Source organism: Sinohyriopsis cumingii, chromosome 15 (genome assembly GCF_028554795.1).
Source record: "Sinohyriopsis cumingii isolate HCF-2022 chromosome 15, ASM2855479v2, whole genome shotgun sequence".
Taxonomy (NCBI): Eukaryota; Metazoa; Mollusca; class Bivalvia; order Unionida; family Unionidae; genus Sinohyriopsis; species Sinohyriopsis cumingii.
Genome location: NC_142975.1, coordinates 142,685,374 through 142,708,916, shown reverse-complemented (window position 1 = coordinate 142,708,916; position 23,543 = coordinate 142,685,374). Strand labels below are relative to the sequence as shown.

The window sequence follows — 23,543 nt, the reverse complement described above, 5'->3', positions numbered from 1 at the left end:
GTGTTATTTATTGTTATTAAGGGAATGTTGAAACTAACATGATCGGGTACCCTTTCCTTCACGAATTTAGTAAGTTTGTCTAAATTAGGCTCTGTAAGATTAGACCTGTCAAGGGTTTGGGAGATATTAGTAAAACAGAGGTTCAGTTGGTTTGTAATATCAAGCTCATCAGTATAACTAGTGCCATCAACTAAAATTTCACATGGAGCTAGAGGCGCAGGTTTCGTTCAAGTTAGATTTCGTAAGTGATTCCAGATGGATCTGTTATCGGAGTTTGATGTGATGGCTTCTTTGAAAAAGGAACGTTTGTGTTTTACAATGTGCCTCTGCGATTTCATTAGTATACCATTCTGGTTGTTTTGATCGTTTAATTCTTTTGATGCGTATGGAGGCGTGTTTATTTAGGATAGTAAAAAAACAGTTGTTTCAGATAGACAAGTCATAATCTGGGTCTATGTTAGGGAAATGTGTTAATGTTTTGTGATAGTTCTGTGAGAAATTGATTTTGAATAAAGTTTTTGAAACATCTGCATTTGCATGTAGGAAAGAGTAAGTTGTTTACTTTGCGCTCTGTTGCTTACGAGCTGCACATATAGGATAGTGATCACTAAGAGCGAAACATGGTACGTTTATCTCCCGAGATTGGTAAGATGAGTAATGTAGATGTGGTCGATCAGAGTAGAAGTACATGCTGTTACTCTTGTTGGAGCATATATTACCTGTGAAAGGTCGTGTAGTTGTATCATATGTAAACATTTAGTGTTAGTATCAGACAGGTAATCAATATTAAAGTCTCCCATGATAATTACTTCATTGTTGGAAGATAAAGCAGCCTCTAACTCATGTTCAAATTGATCAGTCAATGAGGAGAGGGAGTTTTGGGGGTCGGTATGCTGATCAGCTATAGATAAATTGACTATTGAGGAACGTTAACTCGATCCATATTGATTCTACAGTAGAATGTTCAAAATCTGTTCTTCTCTTGTATGTTATTTGAAACGTACATGACTATCTCTCCTCCTATGCCTTGTGGTCGATCTCGTCTTTTCAAAGAAAAGTTGATAATAGAGATAGCACAGTCGGGTACATTACAATCTAGAAACGTTTCGCACAGTCCAATTACTGCAAGGTTTGGTTCATTTTGTATCGTAAGTCTTAGTTCATCAGTCTTTGGTAAGACGTGTCTTACAATGATATTGATAACTTGCCAACCTTTCTTTTTCAGGCCAAGGGTTGTACAGTTTACACTTTTCTCAGTCGTTGTAGGAATAACGACATATTTATTAGTTATTCCCGAGGCCGAGGGAGAGACCTCATAACCTTGGTATGTACAATTGATTCCTTATGCAACTGTTTAATTTGTGATTCGAAAGCATTATAATTACTTTATAGCATTATAATTACTGTATAGCATTATAATTACTTTATAGCATTATAATTACTTTATAGCATTATAATTACTATATAGCATTATAATTACTTTATAGCATTATAATTACTGTATAGCATTATAATTACTATATAGCATTATAATTACTTTATAGCATTATAATTACTGTATAGCATTATAATTACTGTATAACATTATAATTACTTTATAGCATTATAATTACTTTATAGCATTATAATTACTGTATAGCATTATAATTACTATATAGCATTATAATTACTTTATAGCATTATAATTACTGTATAGCATTATAATTACTGTATAACATTATAATTACTTTATAGCATTATAATTACTTTATTGCATTATAATTACTTTATATACCTCTTTAATTGCTCCACGTCACTCTTTAAAGCTTATGTTTCAGCATTTATCTTTTATTCAGTTGGTTCAATTGAAGTATGTATACTGTTTTTAGGTTTTAGCTTTGATTCCGCGTTAACAGTTCAAAAAGCCTTTTAAAGCAGTTGATAATGTTTTTAATTTTTTGGTAATAAATCTCTGAGCAGTTGAAGTTTTTTGGTTGTCATCATCAATTTGTTTTTGCAGTACTGAGAGTTAACATATTTTTTGTTTCTATATTACCATTATTAGATGCATCAGAGTTATTTCTACCGGATCTGCAGTTTTTAATGTCATTGTTTTCAAGTTTAACTCGTTGTTTTTTGCTTCCTTTTTATTTATTCCCTCGAATTTAAAACGAAACTCGATAGTACATCTTTCAGATATTTCTGTCAGTATTGAGAAGAAAAAAAAAATGATTAATCGGAAAAATAACATCTATAATTGGTATTCGTTTACAATCTATTATTTTCAATCTTCATCTATTATTTTAATATTTAATCTGTTTAGAATACCACGCTGTAGTCATTCATATGGTCTGTTAACACCGTGTACGTTGAAATCACCCAGAAATGCATTAGTATTAGAGTAGGAGCTGTCACAGCAAGTCTTTTTATTGTTTAGTAGAAATAGTACAAGTTTTTAGGATTCCAAAACTCCACAAACTGTACTGATTTGGTAGATGTATTAATAGACCCTACAAGATTAAGTCCTATTAATGTGAACTCGTAATTTGTTACACACACTGTGCGATTACTGCTAGGATTTAAGAATCTGGCATTCAATATTTATGCATTCTTCACTGACACCATTTTTTTAAATACCTTTTGATAACTGTTGGAAATTATGAAAAATCTCAGGTATTCATATGGTATATTAGCTTTATTTATCTTCAAGATACCTTCGAGTTATCTCCAGGATATTTCCAAGTTACCTTTAAGTTATATTTTAAAATTAACTTCAATTCTTCTTCTTCTTGTTTTTGTTCTTTCAATATCGATATATAATGAAACTTCAAAGTAAAATCAGGAATTTAGCAATATTTTTGTCATCATTTTAAAACGTGTATGATTCCAATGCCTCAGTGACAAAGATTGAGAATTAACAGTCTGAGGGAGTATATACATATAGTTACGGAACCATCTGGATTGGAATGCGATACAAATAAATTTGTCATAAAAGCATAAGACGGATATATTACCAGTTTACTGACAGGATTTTTCTTCCGGGGTCCCTTCTTTGACGTCACTGTATCATGTAACCAGGTAGCTCATTAATGTTCCATCGAGTCGAGCGATCAGTACGAGAAATAAAGCCGTTGTTTATACTTTTTACATTTATACAGATCTGGTGCAAATAGCAACGGAGAGAAAATATCAAATGCATATTTAGGTTTGATAAGTACTAAGACAAGAAAAAATCAAAAAGCACACAAGACAAACTCAACAATTTTGACAAGAATACAGATGTAATGAACGGTGAATTCTAATCGACGTAAATTCTATATCAACAAAGGTCAAAGGAATTTTACCGTGAAAATTCTCTCCGCGTCTCTCATCTTCCATCTAAGAAACAGTAGCGCCGCTACAGTAGAGCCGTAGAAAATCCATGCGGTGAAGCTGAAGAAATCCACCAGACTGCCCACATCTCCCGGGATAATCATAAGCAGGGAAATAATCGTCTGTAACACGAAATGATTAACTCAGAAATATCAATACATCACTGGAGAACAATTTGTGTTACCATTACTAGGGGTTATACTATTAGAATAAAAATGTATAATAATGAAAACAATTGAACTGATTCTCATCAGCAGAATACAGAGGTGTATCTAAACTCGCTTACTTATCTAACACATGCCTGAAAGACTAGAGTAAAAACTGTTGTTCAGTTAATATGTGCAAAAATAATGATTTCTGTCCAACTTTATTAAATTATGTTGAATGATTTTTGACAAGACGTCGTTTCAAGTTCCCTTTTGTTAACATTAACAACATCTATTTTTTGATGTCGGATTTAGAGTATTGCACAAACTGAAATATGTAGCGCTAGTATGCTTTCAGTTAAATTTGTTTACAATTTGTTAAGGTCTCTGTTTTAGTAACAGATCTAGGTTCTTAACATAAACGTAAAAGGACTCTATGATCAAATGTTTTCTGTCGAACCCAGTAAGTTTGATGAGGGATTTCAGAAGAAAATAAAATTGTTTGATCTGTTTAAGTAACGTTGTCCTTTGACTGATACAGATTGGCATAATTAAACAAACTTAAAGACTTTGACAGATGCAGATTAGCAAAATTAAACAAACTTAACGGCTTTGACAGATGCAGATTGACATAATAAACAAACTTAAAGGCTCTGACATATACAGATTAGCATAATTAAACAAACTGAAAGGCTTTGACAGATGCAGATTGACATAATAAAGAAACTTAAAGGCTTTGACATATGCAGATTAGCATAATTAAACAAACGTTAAGGCTTTGACAGATGCAGATTAGCATAATTAAACAAACTTAAAGGCTTTGACAGATGCAGATTGGCATAATGAAACAAACTTAAAGGCTTTGATAATTTATATCCGTTAGATTTATTTGTTGTTATGTTGAGTGATTTTTAGAGGAAGCCATTTCAGTCTATTTTAAATTGAATAATTATAGGAGTCCTTGATTGTGTGTCTTCAACTTTTGTCAAATTCTGTTGATATTTTATCAAGGTTATATATTTTGCTAATGGCGACCCTATTTGATGGCGGATAGGTTCATGTGTACAACATGAAAGGCAGATATGCTACGATGATCTTTACATAAGTCGGTTAGATTTTTAAACAAACCAAAATATTGACCGTATTAGCTAAGGGCGGCTATATTTGATAGGGATTGGCATAATTTGTACAAAATCCAAAAGTATTGATGTTACAATGCTGCTTTCTATGAAATTCCGTTGAAAATGGTCATGTAGGTTTAAGGAAAAGCTGAAAATGTTAAATGATTACTGAGAGATGGTCGATTGAACTCTGCATTAGACTGTGCGATGCATCCATGCTCTTTATTGCATTGAAGTTATAAAATGTAAAAAACACAGAAACATTTGAGAGCACGAAACTTTCTCATAAACAGAAGTCTGGATGAATGAATTCCGGTTATATAAAGTTCGTACGTTATAGCGACACAATTATGGCCGGCATAAGCTAATCACTTGGATGAACGAGGTTCCATTTATTTTGCCATTCGTATATTTATTTTGGACGTAGATACTCACCGTGAATACCAATGAGGGTAACGGGGTACGGCGTTTACACTGGATAAAGGACAGTAATTCTGGTAAGTGTCCCTCTCTGCCCGCAGCATACACTACTCTGAAATTGGAAATGGTGAATCCTTTATACAGTAGAATATGTGTATTCTAGCAAAGGAGAAGAAAGATTAAAATAGCTTTAGCATGGAGTCTCAATACTCAAACCTCTTAAAAAATATACTGGATAATAATAAGTTATTTATAAAGTTATAAATTTCAGTGTTTCTGCTAAAATTTTATTATATAACAACTCAGTTAAGGTCGGTCACATCACTAAAACACACAACTGGGAAAAACAATATGGTTGACATCCTTCGTTTCAAAAGTTTAAGGATAAATATTAATTATGAACCAAATATACGAAACAATTTTTAGACATTTAAAAATTGTTTTATGATTTATTACCTGTATAAACGTTCCTCCATGTCTACCCTAAAACGGCTATATTTTAATTAAATGCTGATTCATCGTTGAATATTTTTCTGCTTAAGGGAGATAACTGATGCAACAGGCGAGTTGTGTTTTCACAATTATCTACCTTGCAAACAATAGCAACTAGGAGATCCACGCTGTGATATGCTTTCAACAAATACGTCCACGTGGGGTAATAATTTAAATACGTGTCCGTTTACAGACTGTTATGACCGTCTGGAACCCCAAAAAGTAAAACATCGAAATAACAAGACAACTTTGATACTTTTCGTTGGAATATGTATAAACACAAGACAATTTATTTAGTTCCATGAAATATTAACGGATGCATTATCACGTTATGAAGCCAAACAAGGTATAAACTTCATGTCAAACAACATATAAGCTTTACTTCAAGTCGTCCATTTCATTTTATAATATCGAAAATATTGAATTTTTGTTTGTCAAATTAGTGATGACAAGCGAGAAGTACTGATCATTGAACCTACCTTCCCCCTGTGAACATGGAACCGTTGGCGGCACCGAACGTGGAACACAGTACAGCCAAGGGCAAAATGATTGCAGCGACTCCCAAAACTCTTTCACCCCAAGTCTGATGTAATAATAATAATAATAATAATAATAATAATAATAATAATAATAATAATGAAGAATTAGATTAAGGGAGAAGGGGAAGGATACGAGAGAGAGAGAGAGAGAGAGAGAGAGAGAGAGAATCTCTTCTTTTTACACCCCAGCCGTGTTAACATTTGCACAACCTAATAATTTATCAAAGAAAGATTATCCATGATCGTTTGCTGTTTGCTGCAGCAAATTATATATAATCAATAAGCTAATAAAAATAATACTAGCAATTAATCTTATCCTTCGATTTGTCTTTCAAAACACAAAACAGAGAAGTGACATTTCAGTGTAAAATTCATTACAAGTGACGAAAAACGGCAACCCCTATTTATATGAAAATTCCAAAATACACTTACCACCGCAACCGCGCTTGAGGCGAGAAGTTCAGCTGATGTCATGGCGGTTAAATAGGATATATTAGTCATAACATAAACTACAGTCACGAGGAGAACACCAAAAATATTAGCTCGTGGCAAATTCCTGGAAGACAAGAAAAGTAATAAAATGAAAAGTGTTACTTCATAACATAAACACGAAATACTCTGTTATACCCTTAACTTCCACAGTTCTCCACTCCTTCTTAAAGGAGACATCCAGAATTATCCATAAAGTTTATTTTGCTTTACAGAACGCGCCAATGGTGGGACATAATAACAACACATTATTAGAATAGGGGGACAACATAGGGCCCAACTGGCACTCGGTAGCCCGATGGAAATTCCACTTTTCGGCCATCTTAAAATATATCATTATGGGCCTTGTGGAAATTTGCACAAAGACAGTATACTATGGTCTAGTTTAATTTAGGACCAAAACAGCATGTGAAGAGCGAGGAGGTTATACAAATGAAGAGTATCGCTTTTATTTTGGTGAGGCACATATGGAATCAGATCGCAATTATTAGTTCCGGTTTAGTACCCACAATGTAGTTCCTATCTGTTTCTAGAGCTTTTTCCCCCCTGTCTTCAAGTCACGTTTGAAGGTATTTTAGATTAACAGATGACTTGGAGATAGTAGAAGGTTCAGTACTGATAAACAAAAGTAGATACTATATAGGAAACTTAACTGTGATCTGAGTCGATATGGAATTACATCACAATTAATACTTCCAGTTCAGTACCCACGAATGTAGTTCTAGTCTATTTTTAGAACATTTTTTCCTCTCTCATTTTGATGGTGATAGAAGAGTTTTATTTATGCAGTTTTGGTAGGGATTTAAAGGTAACTGTTTATTCTTGATAATATGAGCTCAGGGTGTTGTTGTCTGTATGTATTTTGGCGACAGTGCACAGTGAGTAATAAGGCCTTGGTGATGATCCGGAAGTGAAATACGTGTTCTGGTTACATGCTGTTATGTTGAGAGTCAATGATCTAAAAAAAGAGCAGGTCAACCTTTGACAAGAACTTCACCGTGAAGTCATCTTTGAAGGTATTTTAGATTAACATATGATTTGCATTGATTGTCACACAGTGGAAAGGTCAGTACTGAGAAACAAATGTAGAGAACATATAGTAAAATTAATTGTGTACTATGTCCATATATCGATCATGGCTGCCATTCGACGAGATTAAACGTGTTATTAAGTTCCAGAACTGACACGGAATTTATCTGAACTAAAATCCTGGAATATATGAGAATTCTGAAACTGAAACGTAGCTTAACAGAGGGTAAGCACAAACCCAACCAAAAAGACCCACACTGTAGCAGGGTCTAGCGCAGACTACAAAAATCCCACCTCTAAATATTACATTAAAACATAAGGCTTGGCCTACATTATTATGAAAATCTCAAAATTTACACAGAATTCATCGGAAACTCCACCCCATTATAATTAAAATTGTCGTCACTATAGTGATAGTAAAATTTCGAAATATGCAGAGTCTATACATATTTAGATGTCCTTAAAATGTAAAGCCCTGCAAATAACTGTACAAAATGGCAAACAAATAAATTTGCAATTAAGTAACAAACGTTGAAACTATTGAAGATAAACACAAAATTAACAGTTTGGAAATAAAAATTAAACGAATATTAAAACATTATTTTAAACAAAATAAAAATAACATTTTTTACGAAATTACACAAACACTAGTAAAATATGAAAAAATCTTAAAAGTAAATTAAGGAAACTAATTAACAAGTAAAAATAAAAATTAAAAAAATTTGACAAAAGACCCAGTTGTAAAATAATTTTTTCTTCTTCTTCAAACAAATGTTAAACTTTTTATACAAAATAAAAATTCGTATACAGTTTTTAAAAATGCAAACAAAATATGTGCAACAAAATTTAAACAATGACATTAGAATAATTTTGAGTTTATACAAAATTGTAAAACACAGAAGTGAAAGTTTTCAACAAAATGTTGACAACTTAATATACAAATTCAAAATACAAACAAAAATAAACATTTACAAACAAGATCTAAGAGAAATTAAAAAATAAAAAGTACTAGTTTTAAGTATAGTAAAATAAAATACAAAATAATATAGAGAGAATAAAAATAATTAAAATAAAAGCCACATGGACGTGAATGAAAATGTCCCCAAGTTTATTACACAGACATTATAGAAACTTTTTCTTAATGAGTGACGCGGACCTGAAGGAAAACATCCTTTGGCTTCTACATATAGAGAATGCGAGAGCATGTTCAAATCATAGCCCAATTAATAAGTGTTCTGTGAACACATTAAAGCCTGGGGAAAGTGTCACTTCTTCCTTTCCTCAGGAGTAATTAAAAATCACGTTATGCGTGAACTAATCAGTGATACATGCTCCTGGTGAGCGAACATCACTTTAATTTAAATATAGATAGATATTCAAATCAAACTTGGATACTCTACCGTCATCAAACGATCAAATCATTCCAGACACAATCCAGATATAAAGCAACGACGACGTTCTCTGTCGCCCATCACCTTTAGAGAAATGTTGGCAAAGTAGGCCTTTGCGATTTTGAAGATGGAATGAACGGTCTGTATTCTTGAGTTGAGCATAATCGTCAGAGAGAGAGAGAGAGAGAGAGAGAGAGAGAGACGACGACGACGACGATGATGATGATGATGATGATGATATTCTTTTATTCCTCCATTTTCTGAAGATTTTAAGACAAAAAAGAAATGCATTTCAATACATAGAATCACAAAAATAGTGGATGAGAGAGAGAGAGAGAGAGAGAGAGAGAGAGAGAGAGAGAGAGAGATGTGGTCTAGACAGAAAATGGCGTGGCTTCTGGTGGTAATTGCCCATCCCGCGCTACCCCACCCCCTGACACACACGCTGCCCCTGTCAAGAACGTATACGCGTTTACCCCTGCTGAATATTACCCAGTTAGGTTGATAACATAAACCATCCGCTGAAGATGAGATCATAAGACCAGCCTTAACCCAGACCATTTAAATTTACAATAGACGCCGAGTAGCTAATTTTTTCAATTTCAGTATAATCATCCTTTCTGTATATACAGTTGAACTTTCTATATATACAATGGTGAACCAGTTCTGAAATGCAATGAAAATAGCAATTATAATGGAATCTTTTATTACCAATTCGGACGGGTCTTGTAAAGTGTATAGAACTTACTTTTTAGGGTCTTGCAGTTCTTCCGTGATGTAGTTCAAGTTGTTCCTAAAATGGAAAGAATCTCAGCCATAAGTTTAATGTTCGCAACAAATGATCAATTTTTTGAACTGAGTGATGTTTAGTTGTTCTTTTTAGAGTCTTTTTTATACTGTTAGATGTTCTTTCACGTTTCTTTATGTTGTAATTAATATGTTAACTATATGTAATGATAAATCACATTTTTCATTGTACTTCATAACATTTGATGTGTTCAGGTTTGTAAGAGTGGCAACCTTATGATAAATACAGGATTTTAAGGCTACAAAACACAGAATAGATCTTAGATACTTTCATACATATATCAAATACAAATGTTACAAATGGTTGGAACAAATGAAAAATGCGGGGGGGGGGGGGGGATTCGCGCATGATTGCATTTATGCGACTTTTGCAAAACCGGCAATAGCATCTCACAGTGTGTAGGAATGCTTTACGGGATATTTTCGACTAGATTTTAAACAACTAAGTTATTGTCGAAAAATGTGACAGAAATTGTATTTGGTCTAGGTGTGTGACTTAAAACAAATTAATGTAATATAAAAAAAGCCAATTACTGACACATATAGCTGAAACAAAGTCAATCAAATAAAATACAAATAAAATTATCTTCATTTACCTGCTACTCTCCAATCCATCTATGTCAAATGAAAGGAACGAAAAGTTAAGTTTCTTTCGGTAAAGGGAAGCTTCTTTCTGTTAGGGGAAAAAGTTATAGGATTTTCATTTCTTCAGTCTCGCGAGCGATAATTGTATCACCTATATTGTCCCGGGATTAACCAATCCCAAGTCGATATTATCCCGATATTAACCAATCAGAGCTCGATATTGTCTCCTTCAAGTTACGACGTCATGGTATGCATCACTGTAAGTTTATCTAACTGTAGATACCATATCAACAGAGGCGAATTTTCGTCGTCAGACAAAATCTTGTTATAACAAAAGCTAAGACTTTTGTTCCTATATTATGAACTTAATTTTAAGTAAATTTGAAATTTATGAGTTTATAATGTAAATAAAATCACGTGGATATGACGTAGCTTACCGAATATTTCACCTACCGGAAAGATGCTTGACCATTATGGATATCGTCGGCATAAATACGATACTTTTGGATAAAAATATTTTGCATTTCAGGGAAATCTGTTTCACAAATTATAAAACATATATATAGTTGCCCTTGTTTTCAGGATATATGATAAATTATCCATCCGAAACATATGTTATGCTACCCAAAGGCTAAACTGTCCAAGGAAAACAACGGATGCACAACGGATTCTAAAACTAAAGCAAAATGTATTGATTGTTATGGGAGATATCGCCTGTATGCATTTGAAAGTCGCTTATATTAAATAGCTTACTAAACAAATTGTGCTAAATGCAATACAACTATGGGTATAAAAATGTTATTATCATGCCGGCTTAAATAAATAGGTTGTGTGTGTGTGTGTGTGTGTGTGTGTGTGTGTGTGTGTGTGTGTGTGTGTGTGTGTGTTGGATTTTTAATGTAGCTTTAACAATTTTTCAGTCATATCGCTACGATGTCTGCAGTGTGGACATTTATATTGATGTCTAGGACAGGAGGACCATGCCGCAGACTCAGTCACAACATCTGACATCAGGCCGACGAGTACTAACACTAACCTCGTAATGCTGAGCGCCAAGCGAGGCAGCTAATAGTACCATTTTTAGAAATCTTTGGCATGATTCGGCCGGGTTCAAACCCCGACTTAACGTATTCGAGGCGGACGCTCTAGCCACTAGGCCACCGGAGAGGTCCAAATAGGTAATGGAAATGTATAGCAAACTTTTATTTAAATCCAACGAGCAGTTTTAAAATTATGGCCCTTTCATTTCAAACTTTCGCTTCGATAGTCTGGGCAACAAAAATCACAACGATGGATATTTTTTGACGGACCGCTCCTGTGGCTTAAGTGGATAGAGCGTCCGCCTCGGATGCGGAAAATCGCGGGTTCGAACCCCGGCTGAGTCATACCAAAGACATACAAATTGTACTACAGCTGCGTCGCGAGGTGCTCAGTGTTAAGAGGTTAGTGTCCGGATAATGTGATTGGGTGACAAAAGCAAAGCTGCAACGAATTCCGACTTTTCTGCATATTTTACATTAAATCAAATCGGTTTGTCATTTGCAGTTCGTTCCCCTTTATCTTAACAGCGTATGTATTAAATGACTATTGATACCATCCATCGTAAGCCCACAAAGCGTCGTAGAATGCTAAAGCAATGCTGGATGCAGAACTTGATGTTCCCTTGAAACTATCCGTAAGCTCAGCAATATGCCCTGAAATGTATTGAACATTTCCTTATAACGTTTTCTTATATGTTATACATGATAAAATATCTAAGATGAAGTAAACATGCAGTTTCAGAGTTGTACAAAATGTCATTTCAGCTGCATGACGCTTAGAACTTAACGTTATGGAGTCACATAAAGTCAGTGACGTCACAACCATGAGACGCGAAGAAAGATCATGCATCAAGTGAACCATGTCAATAGAACATATCCAAGTGTATACTACTTGCAACGAGCGAACAACGTATATATTTTTTCGAGTGGGTGAAAATGCTTACGTTTTTCATGTTTTTCACCCACGCGATGAAATATATCCGTTATTCACTCGATAACAAGCAAATCTGATTTATATTTTAAGCTAAAACGTACTGTGTACGAGTCTGTATAACAGATTGAAGTAGTAGATTTCTTACTGAATTTCGCAGTTTACCGTTTTTGTTCTTCTGTGTTTTGTGATTATTCACATAGAAAATGTAAACAGTTACACAATTCTCCTGCCATATTCAAGATAAAATATCATTAAAAAAAAAATACAAAAAAAATATTTGCGCCTTGTTGGATTTGATCTGGAATCGGCTTTGACTCGAGGCAGTCGTTTTTCCACACGGCAACATATGACTTTAAGTAAATCTCACGCTAAATTGTTATCGACTCGGTAGTTGAATTATTTCACGTAAATGACTTAAGTGAATTATCACAGAATAGCATTAAATAAAATGATTTAACACCAAATTTTTGACACGAATTTAATAATTTTCAGCATTTGTAAGCCTTAGAAAACAAAAACTGGACAATATGCAAAGAGTTTCTTATGTTCAATAATATGTTATTACCCATCTGAGATTCTGTTTATCAAGCAGTTTTTATTTTGAGTGAAAAGTGTCTTGATAGTTATTGTTGTTGTAGGTTTAACGCCACTTTTCAGCACAGGATAGTCTATACTTGGCGGCCAGTATTAATGGTGGAGGAAGAACCCGGGAAATCCCCGGAAAGAACCACCGACACTCGAGAAGCTACTGGCAAGCTTCTCACATACCCACATTGGCCGAATCCGAGACTAGAACCCAACGCAGACAGAAGTGACATGGCAGTGATCCATAACGAAGAGCGCTTTAGACCACTCGGCCACTCGGGGCCCCTGTGTCTTGATAGAAAGAAGAGCAAACAATTTTCAATGTTCAATTTGTTCTGGCTCACACGCTATACCTTTCAATTCTTGTACGCGAAAATATTACTCCATATATATAAAAAATATTATGTGCATATCAATTGATCAAATTGTGTGTCTCTGTGTGTGTGCGATTTTGATTTTAACGTAGCTTTAATAAATGTTCAGTCATATCGCAACACTGTCTGCAGTGTGGCAGTTTATAGTGATGTCTAGCACTGGGACATATCGCTTATAAGTCGAATCAAACTGCAAACAATAAAGATCCAGATTTGCCGTACCATAATGCGCATGCAGATCAGGTCTAAGTTGTTTGTTCTACTGATTATTCCAAAACAAACTGCACAGATTTAGAACAGCCGGCGCATTAAGTGACGGTAGATTTGGGTCTATGCAATTTGCAGTCGAACTCGACTTATAAGCGAGTATATAAGGTAGAAATAATATTTTTTCAAGTAGCAATTGTTACTCGTATCACTTGTTTGAAAACTATGGATAAATCGGACGTTGATTCGTCTTGATTGCAAACCGAAATTAAGGGATAACGAAATTGGATACAGTGTTTGCTACAGAGACAAACTGCAAGCCTGGCAAATATTTACGTTTGCCCGTAGAAATAAAGAAAATGAAGAACAGAAATCCTTTCTAATAAACTAAAAAACATTTAACGTCTGTGTTTAAAGATGTTACGCTCTGACGTCGCCGCTCCGTTATGTTTCTAATTACCCCACCTCAACAATATCAATCCGCGCATGAAATGTTTTAACAAAAATAAAAATATCTTCCTCTTCATACAAATACAGTCATTATTTTGAGGAAAAAAAACAATGTGAAGCATGCTTTGTACAAGTTAAATTTCTAAAGCACTACTGTCCTAATATTACTGTAAAATTCAGAACTTCGTTTTGTTGAGGAAGCAATGTAGCTGTTAATTGCATTGATACATAATGCAAATCTACAGACTTTCCCTTGAAAAATTATATAATATAAAGAAAATCTAGGTTCTGTTTGAGTAGATATAAAGAAGTATTTCACCAGCGAAGTGCAAATATTGTATTATTACACAAGTACTATACATGCATTAATCACCACTTTTTATGCATCGTGGTGACCATGCCAATTATGTATACAATCTTTAACTTTGTTCTCCGTTAAGGAAGAGAAGCCATATATTGTAAAAATCGATAACAAAATTAGCAGTACTGTACAAAAATCAAGGTGTTAATCATCCCACGAATTGCCATCTTTTCAAATATCTGAGATGTTTTGAGAAGAAAGATTTAATTGCAGCAATTTAAAATAAATCAGATCAGACTATCACTTACGATTTCAAGTGAATATAGCAGACCCTGACTCTGTTTGCAGTTGTGTGTATATACGAGCAAATAAGGTCTGATATGTATCCTTGTGTGCGCCTCACAAGACCTACAACTATCTGTAGCGTAATGCACAACAGTATAAAGTGTTAATAGCATTGCACTGCGTCCTTCATTAAGTCAATCATAATGAGTGCTTGATTTACATTCACGTCAATGTTTTCGAATTTATATTTCCACTTATATCGAATTTGAGAAGAAAAAACAAACACTACAAAGCAAAACACGCCCTCAAACAAACAAAGACAAAACAAGCCGAGGTAGATAATTTACCCACCTTGGCATAATCTGACGATACCCCCCACAACTATGATGGCCAGAGCTAGCAGCTTTGCTCCAGTGAAAAAAATCTGCGTCTTGGCGGCCAGTGAAGTGCTGTAACAATTTATAACCATCAGGGTCACTGAAATGAATTGTAGAAATAATTGTTATTTCAGTCAAATCTTTGAACCAAATTTACTCTGTTATTGTTTTACCTTTTGGTGTCCATTTCTTTGAATAATTTTACGGATGTTATGTACCCTAAGTATGCCTAATGTGTAAGTAGTATTACTCTTTACCCCATGACTTTACACATGGGCCGGCCTTAAACCGATTGGACCTATTTGGTTCGCGTTTGCTTAGGCCGTTACTGATTTTACCTTTAAATCACGCACTTGTATGATTTAAGCAAATATACATCAACCCGTAGTGAGCCTTAAATGAAGCAAATGCACTGGCAAAACATGTTGACAGATTGATCAGCGTGCACTGGCAAACACGTAGACACTTAACCGATTTTCACTGCCTGTAAATTAATTACCTCATCGGTTTCTTACCTGTGCACGAAGTCACCGTTGGTTTTCTATTTCTACTAGCTCCATTTGAAACTCATCCATGCTAATTATATTATCATTACTTCAGTTTATTAATCGTACTGAGTCTACTTTGTGCTACCGCGAGAAGTTCCGAAAAGACTGGTGTGTGTGTGTGTGATTTGGATTTATAACGTACACGCACTTGTATGATTTAAGCAACTATACATCATCCCGTAGTGAGCAATATCAATAGTAACCTGTGTGACAAGTGGCACTGGTAAAATCATCTACGACGTCTGCAGTGTGACAGTTTATAGTGATGTATAAGCACGGGGGCATCATGCCGCAGACATGTAACATGATGTCCCACCCAGTCACATTATTCTGACACAAGGCCGACCAGTCCTAACACTAACCTCCTAATGCTGAGCGCCAAGCGACGCAGCTGTTAGTACCACTTTTTTGGGGGTAAGTTTTTAGTATGACTCTGCCGGGGATCGAACCCACGACCTCCCGTATCCTAGGCGGACGCTCTAACCACTAGGCCACCGGAGCGGTCCGAATGGACTGGCAATTCTGAATGAAATGGTATCGAGATGATTTTACTAGTGCCACTTGTCACACCGGTTGCTATTGATATTGCTCCAACAATAATTATGTTTGGTGTGCTTATAACAGTTGTCGCAGTGATAATTTCAGCCACACCAAAATATTGGTCAGGGTATGGTTAATATCACCTTGGCGACCGTTACATCTGTTTATTACTTCGTGTTAGTATTTGGCAGTATCAATATATTCTTTGATAAGCGCATTCAACATACCAGAGTTTTTGATTACCCGATTTCGCTGATTTTAGCCTCAGAATAATATTATTGAATGTTCTCTCGTTGGACGTTTCAAATTTTCCAGATTTGATATGTAGTTGTCACAGGCTCGCCAGGATGATCGTCACTAACTTATCGGCAGGTAAACTCATCCAAATCCGCTTTGATGACAAACCTGCATAGTTCAACAATAGTGCCGAGTCTGGATGAGTTACGTTCGTAAAAGTTAATAACATATATTTCATATCTTAAGCCTACGTTCTACGTGACAACGTAAAATCAACAAGCCCTTGCGGTGCCGATGAACACTCAAGTGCACACAATGCTTCAATAACAAGATGTCCAAATAGTGGCCCGTACAGCCGAGTTTCGTAACGGTAGAGTTGAATAAAAAAAAGTGGTAGAATTCTTTTGACTGCCTCGGGTTAAATAATCAGAAACTTAAAATTGTGGTGCAAGCCCATACGAGTCAAAATGCAAAAGATGATTGGGTGTCACCGTGTATGTAACCCAGTCAGTCTCAGGTCTTGTTGTCAAATTCAGGTTAACGATACCGGTTTCTCATGCATTGGGAGTCATTGATGCAAGTTCATTCCACTGTAAAAGCACCAAGGAAAAGCGTGACCAACTTTACCATCATCAGTAAATCAATAATGGTTAATGGACGCGTTGCCTTTTGCGAGTTGTACCGGGTAGTCGAAGATCTTGGCCTGTGGGCTCACAATTGCCCTTTTAAAAGCCATTCCGGATGCTGTTCCGACTACCCTTAACACAGACGCCATTACAACCAAAGGAGCTGCAATAACTAACGAAGCTCGAATGGTCGCAGTGAATGGAGATATTCCATCAGTGTTTTGTATTTGTGTCACCTCGGACTTGCATAACTTTTGCTTGGCTGCATTAAATTCAGTTAAAACAGCTGAATCGATTCGGCAGAAGACTGTCACAATTACGTATGAAATGTTTTCTGAACAACCGCCGTTAGACTCACTTGGAAACAACTTTATTAGGTATCTGTATGTACCAGGGTAGCCCGAAGGCAGAAAACTTAGTGCTGCTGACTCCGTATGGCTCATTGATGTACTTAAAATTTCAGACATGATCGATATTCAAGTACAACCTACACGTTATCATTTGGCTACTGCTGACCGCTCTGCGCTCCAACCACAAGCAGCAAAGCTTCCTACAAGAGCGTTTGTGCGAGAAGAATAATAAGCCATTCCATCGAATACAAAACTACCGCCAATCGCTTTCAATGCACTAATATATCAATGCGCCAGCGGACTTGCTAGGACGTCAATCGTACGTTGATTGACAATTGCGTTGATTCTGTGCACATAAGTGGTGATTCCACCAGGAAATATTCAACACTTTGTGTTACGCGGCGACCATCTCACCTTGGTGCAACTAAACACGTTCATTCGGTGCTTGACCGTATCAGATTTGTTTTATGTGAGAACTTGCGTTGCTCTCGCGAGTAATCCACAGCCCTCTCATAGTTTGAAATCTTATGCAAGATGTTCCTGGAAAACTCCTTTTGCTTTCATGATTTTCTTACCGAATCCATCGATGGAACTGGAGGCTCCTACCACAATCTACCACATTTAATCACCCGGTCCCACATATTCTTCTATTAGTCTTTCATCTTTAAACTTGCCACAACTTTTTCTTGGTGTTGTTAAACAGTATATGATCTTTCGAAACTTCCGGTGTCAAACTTATTTCCTAAAATTGGTCCAGCCATGTCCAATTATATATCATCGGTTGTAAGGTGCATCAAAAGTGAGTCGTGTCAGTGTATACCGCCGTCTACTTAGCGTCAGCGACATAATATTTTCATGAACAATATCAAATGTTGTCACAAGTGAGTTTAACGGCGGTTGTTCAGAAAACATTTCATACGTAATTGTTGTCATTATCAAACATGACTTCTCATGTGTTTTCTCATAAGTTAGGCCAAGTCTAATTTGTTGTTTTTTAAGATTATTCCTAAGTCGATTAATTTATGAAGAGTTTCAGGCTAAGTATTTGAAAACTCAAACATCTTTTGGACATCTTTGTCAAACTTGTATGATGCATTTAAGAGAATTAGCGATTAAAACTTTCTGAAGCATTATAAATATTACATTGCTAATAGTAGCAAAATTCCAGAATTGTGTATATTCATAATTTATTTTCTTCAAAATACTATATACATCAATTTATGAAGTTTTCGCCATTTATATAATATACACTACTATAATTGTTTAATATAATATATTCTCAAACTATCTGTACCAAATATATTATACTCATTATATTCTAACACAACGTATTGTATCGAAATAAAGCTACAGTCAATAGTCTCACACATGGAAAATATTCTCTCCGAAGCATATTCTTTTACAGAGAAAACAGTACGATCAATAATCACAGTGGTAGGCAGTATGTTGGCCCAGTATGGTAACTTTACATGAGACTCATCACGGTGTGTGTGTGTGTGTGTGTGTGTGTGTGTGTGTGCTCACTAAGGGTTTATGTATGCTTACTTAAATCATCCACTTGCTTGTAATTTAATGGTAAAGTCATGGGGTATAGAAGGCTTTAACATATAGTAGAAAGAGAAATCCAAAAGCCCCATAATAATACTACTGATGTATGATAACTACATGTCGGAAGCGAATAAGGATTTTAAAAGTGGTACTTAAAAGTCATCTGTGTTAACAAAGCATGTTTTAAAAAGTCACTCTTAGTTCCTTTATAGAACTAAAATAAAATAGCGGATGATTATTTATCACTGAAATGCATCGAGAAAGCCCCCCCCCCCCCCGCCCCGCTAGGTAAATAAATACAGAAATCATAATTTTGTGTAGGATTTATCTAATATTAAGACATACCAGTGTTTATTATGCAATATGAACGATAGGTTTTGCGAAAAATCTAAAATGTGGAATTTAGACAGGCATGAAATGTACCCAATGCAATATTTTAAACATGTTTCTGCCTTTGGTTTGACAGTTTAATTAAAGAAAGAATATTCCATTATACCATTTTCTTTGTTGTCTTGCTCCTAAATATGTACGGAAATAATTGGAAGAAAAATACAAAGTACCGATAGGAATACTAATAGGACTTATTACGATTCTTTGGTCTTAAACAAGGTAGCAGAAAAGAGCGAAAACCATCTAGCTGTGAAAAATTGAACAAATAATTTATTTACCTAAAATAGAAAGTGAAAAATTAAAAATAACTTACGGCATGGTGAATAAAATCCTAAATAATTTTAACAGTATCGAGTATTCCAAACGAGTTCCAGTGATTTTCCGAAAAGTCCAATTGATTGTGCTGATATGTCAATATTCTCGATATCTTGCAATGATATAATCCAAATGTCTTTAAATGAATTAAAATAATTCCAAAAGAGCTACTAAAGCCTAAAGTCTGAGCACTTTGTAATTCCAACGAATAATTGAAACAAATAAATTAATTCACACAACTGAATTGAACACAACTATATGACTCCACTAAAACTAATGCCTATACTAGGAATAACTAATTTTCAGTTAAGTATAAAAAGTTGTATAAAAACTAAGACGCAGTTTCAGAAGCGGAATGTAGGTCGAATACTAATTTCGAAATCACTCTAACTTTTTCAACAAGGTTAGGTACTTTAGCAGCTAGCCAGTCATAAATTAAGTCAGTTTGGTTTTTCAAGAAAAACAAACTACCTGAATTCATCTCATCAACATGTTTTCTTATATCCTGAAACTATGTAATGTGTTTACTAAAACGCTCTCATCTTAAAATACAAACTCCTAACTATAACGAAAATTAGTATTTAACGTGTTATTACTTAGTGATCCCTACAATCTACAATAATGAAAATGAACAGATAGACATACATAACATACTCTTGTCGACTGCGCCATTATTTCTTTTGTATAAAAGCAAATTATAAAAATTCTAGAACATATTAGCATAGCATTATCAGAAAATAAAGTTAGAATATCGTGATTTGTGTAAAAATTCCCAGGTGTAAATAGCTCGCTAATGCATTTTGCTAGAGGCAGCTGGGAGAATGTAGGACTACACAAAGATAGTATATTTTACATTCTTACATTTCCTTTACCTATTATTGCAGCAGCTACTAGCTTGGTAGGGATAACAGCAGGCCCGCAGAAAGGAAAGAAAGTGCCCATATATTCGGCAAACGTCAGACAAATGATGGCTATAGAGGACGTCCGAATGACGATAACCGATGTCCAGGCGAACATAAAGGCGGGAATATCACCAAAAGCTGTCTTGATGTAAATATATTCACCACCTGATTTTCGTATCAACGTTCCGAGCTCAGCGTAACAAAGTGCACCTAAAATGTGAAAAAGACGCAAAGTTTGGCTACATCACTGCATATTTTAATCTTTTATAAAACTGTTCTTGTAAAGATTTCACTCAGCTCTACAATTTATATATAGCCATTTAAGTTAACTTTTATCTTTGCTTTAAAGATGATGCGTTCATTTTAAATTCAAATTTTATAGCGTGAAACTTTTGATAAAACTATGAATAATAATTTTGGGGATAAAATAGAAAGCATAAACTATAAGATTGATCTTTATGGTCACTGAATAACGACATCTTCTGTAACACATACACATGTATGTAGAAAATCTCATTCATTTCCAGTCAGTAAAAATCAGGTGGATAGTCTTGACACCGTGAACAAAATTTAATAAGTCCGTTTTAAAGAGTACAAGCAGACGGAGCAGTGTAACAGACTGATTTGCAAGTGACATTATTGGCGTGAACGTATCGGATTAAAAAGATAAACATTTATTCGAAAGCATATTACTGTTTAACCTCCGTAACTAAAACATTTTAATCACAACTCGCCACGCCAATGTCAGGAAACTCTGCTTAAATCAACTTCATGTAAAAAGTCTCTTCATTATTACTGACTGACATCAGGAGAAAAGGAAGGAAAATAAATGAAGGAAGAAAGTCGAAAGGTAGAAAGGAAGGAAGGAATTAAATTTAGGTCAACTTACCCATGAGGGCTAGAACACCGCTTACTGTCCATACAATCAAACTGAGTCCCACAGACCCTGTTTTCTCCAAGACTCCCTTCGGGGATATGAAGATCCCTGAACCTATATAATTTAATATTAAGAAATGCATTCAAAACGTATACTCACAACTTTTGAAAAAATAGAAAAAGAGACAGACGAATAAAATGTAAATTAAGCATTTCACCACTAAGATATGTGAAAACATGCTCGGACCTAAATAGCGAATCCATGATGTATTAATTTGTACCTCTCTGCCGTCCATGGTTTGATCCCCAGTCTCGATATTTGCAAAGATAAATGGTTTTTCATGCACATACGGTGATTTTTCAAGGGTTCTTTGCTGTCTGTGAATGAAAGTCTGCTCCACGGATAGAGGAGGAAAATATTTGAGATATTTCGGAAGACAGGATCATATCAGGCCTGTTTGAATTCTTAATTATTAAGTATAATAATATGGTTGGTGAAACGTTTGGATTGACTTGACGAGGTAACAGAAAGAGAGAGAGAAAGACTAGAATTTAGAATTTTTTAAATACAATTTCACTAGGAAATTAAACAGGCATGCAAAACAAACATACCATTAGAAATGTATTCCAATTTATGTCGCATGCAGAATACCTTACAGTAGTATAGATATATGATCTAGACTTGTACCCTTTAACCAATCAAGATGCACTATTTTTACCTTCACAATAACATTAATTTCACTGTGAGAGTTTTCAGAGAGAGAGAGAGAGAGAGAGAGAGAGAGAGAGAGAGAGACAGAGAGAGAGAGAGAGAGAGAGAGAGAGAGAGAGTTGTTAGATTTACCAATGACTGTCCCAACAATGATCGAAATCCCACCGATAAGCCCTACTGATTTCTCCATCTGAATCTTTTCCTGCACGATTGCAACTTCAGGGTCGCCATCTTGTTTTCTTTTGCGTGTAGAATTTGGACTGTCTGTTTTGATTCGACGGGAGAGAAAAAGAAAAGAAATGAAAAGTCTATCCATATGCGTTTTCTTCACTAATGAGAGTATAAATATAAATGAACTTTAATAATAATAATAATAATAATAATAATAATAATAATAATAATAATAATAATGATGATGATGATGATGATGATGATAATAATAACAACAACAATAACAATAATAACAATAATAACAATAATAATAATAATGATAATAATGATGATAATAATACTAATACTATTACTACTAATAATAACAACAACAATACTACTACTACTACTACTACTAATAATAATAATAATGACGACAACGGTAACAATGCAACAATAACAACTACTACTGCTACTACTACTAGTAATGATAGTAACAACATCATATAGACTGGGTTCCAATGGTAAGAAATTTTATGAAAACGGAAAGTACGGTGAAGACAAAATCAGCACACACAATTCCCGTTAAAAATGAGAAAAACAAATCGGCACAAGTTGATCACGGTGGCTCAAAGGTTAGGGTGACTGACTTGCAACTGAAACGGCTCAGGTTCGAATCTTACCATCAGATTAACTTGGGTTGGCTGACGTGGTGTGTCGTTAGGCATGGTTCTTTACTCATTTTTTTCCGTAAAGATTGCGACAGAGAAATCTACCTGTTTTGCTCACTTTACATTTCCTATCTCAGTCTGGTTATCTCAAACCTGTCGTCTCCGTCATGGCGTCCTCGCGCTAGGAACTACAAAAAACCCTTGCTGTTGTCTGCTTTGCCTGACGGAATTGTTTAAAATTTCAACAACAAAAACAGCAACAACAGATACATGACGAAAGAAATTAACTCAAAATAACTTAAAGTCTCTCTATCTTTGATAACACCATACAAAACATTTTCATTTTCACACACACACACACACACACACACACACACACACACACACACACACACACGCACGCACGCACGCACAGACACGCACACACACACACACACACATACACACACGTCGAGCTATTTGACAGAGATCCAGAAAAACAGGCAATACACATTACTGGCCACACATAACCAAAATCTCTCAAGTGTTACTGCAAAGCTGGCAAAAACCAGAAATGTGTTATGTCAAACCAGTTTCTTCTAACTATTTCGAACACCCACAATCAGTCCACATGCTATTCCACAAACAGATTTCCATGGAACGTATCACTATTGATAGCAAAACTTGTCATATTTCCAGGGCAGAAAATATAAATTTCCAAGAAAATCATGAATTAGAAATTTCCTGATGTCGCTACACACTTCGTTAGAACTGTA

General features: G+C 35.1%; 1 protein-coding gene across 1 annotated transcript in view; it reads right to left on the bottom strand.

Annotated features, from left to right (window-relative positions):
* The window catches only part of LOC149782950 (b(0,+)-type amino acid transporter 1-like), a 51,371-nt gene extending 29,088 nt beyond the window's left edge, over nt 1-22,283 (bottom strand). The window contains exons 1-10 of the mRNA XM_089935187.1: nt 22,100-22,283; nt 21,269-21,370; nt 20,350-20,589; nt 14,898-15,023; nt 11,965-12,064; nt 9,727-9,771; nt 6,502-6,625; nt 6,010-6,113; nt 5,054-5,150; nt 3,324-3,473 (exon numbers count right to left, since the gene is read on the bottom strand). Coding sequence (XP_089791313.1) covers nt 3,324-3,473; nt 5,054-5,150; nt 6,010-6,113; nt 6,502-6,625; nt 9,727-9,771; nt 11,965-12,064; nt 14,898-15,023; nt 20,350-20,589; nt 21,269-21,370; nt 22,100-22,283 — 1,272 coding nt within the window. The remainder of the gene's footprint in view (nt 1-3,323; nt 3,474-5,053; nt 5,151-6,009; nt 6,114-6,501; nt 6,626-9,726; nt 9,772-11,964; nt 12,065-14,897; nt 15,024-20,349; nt 20,590-21,268; nt 21,371-22,099) is intronic.
* Nucleotides 22,284-23,543: the final 1,260 nt, after the last annotated feature.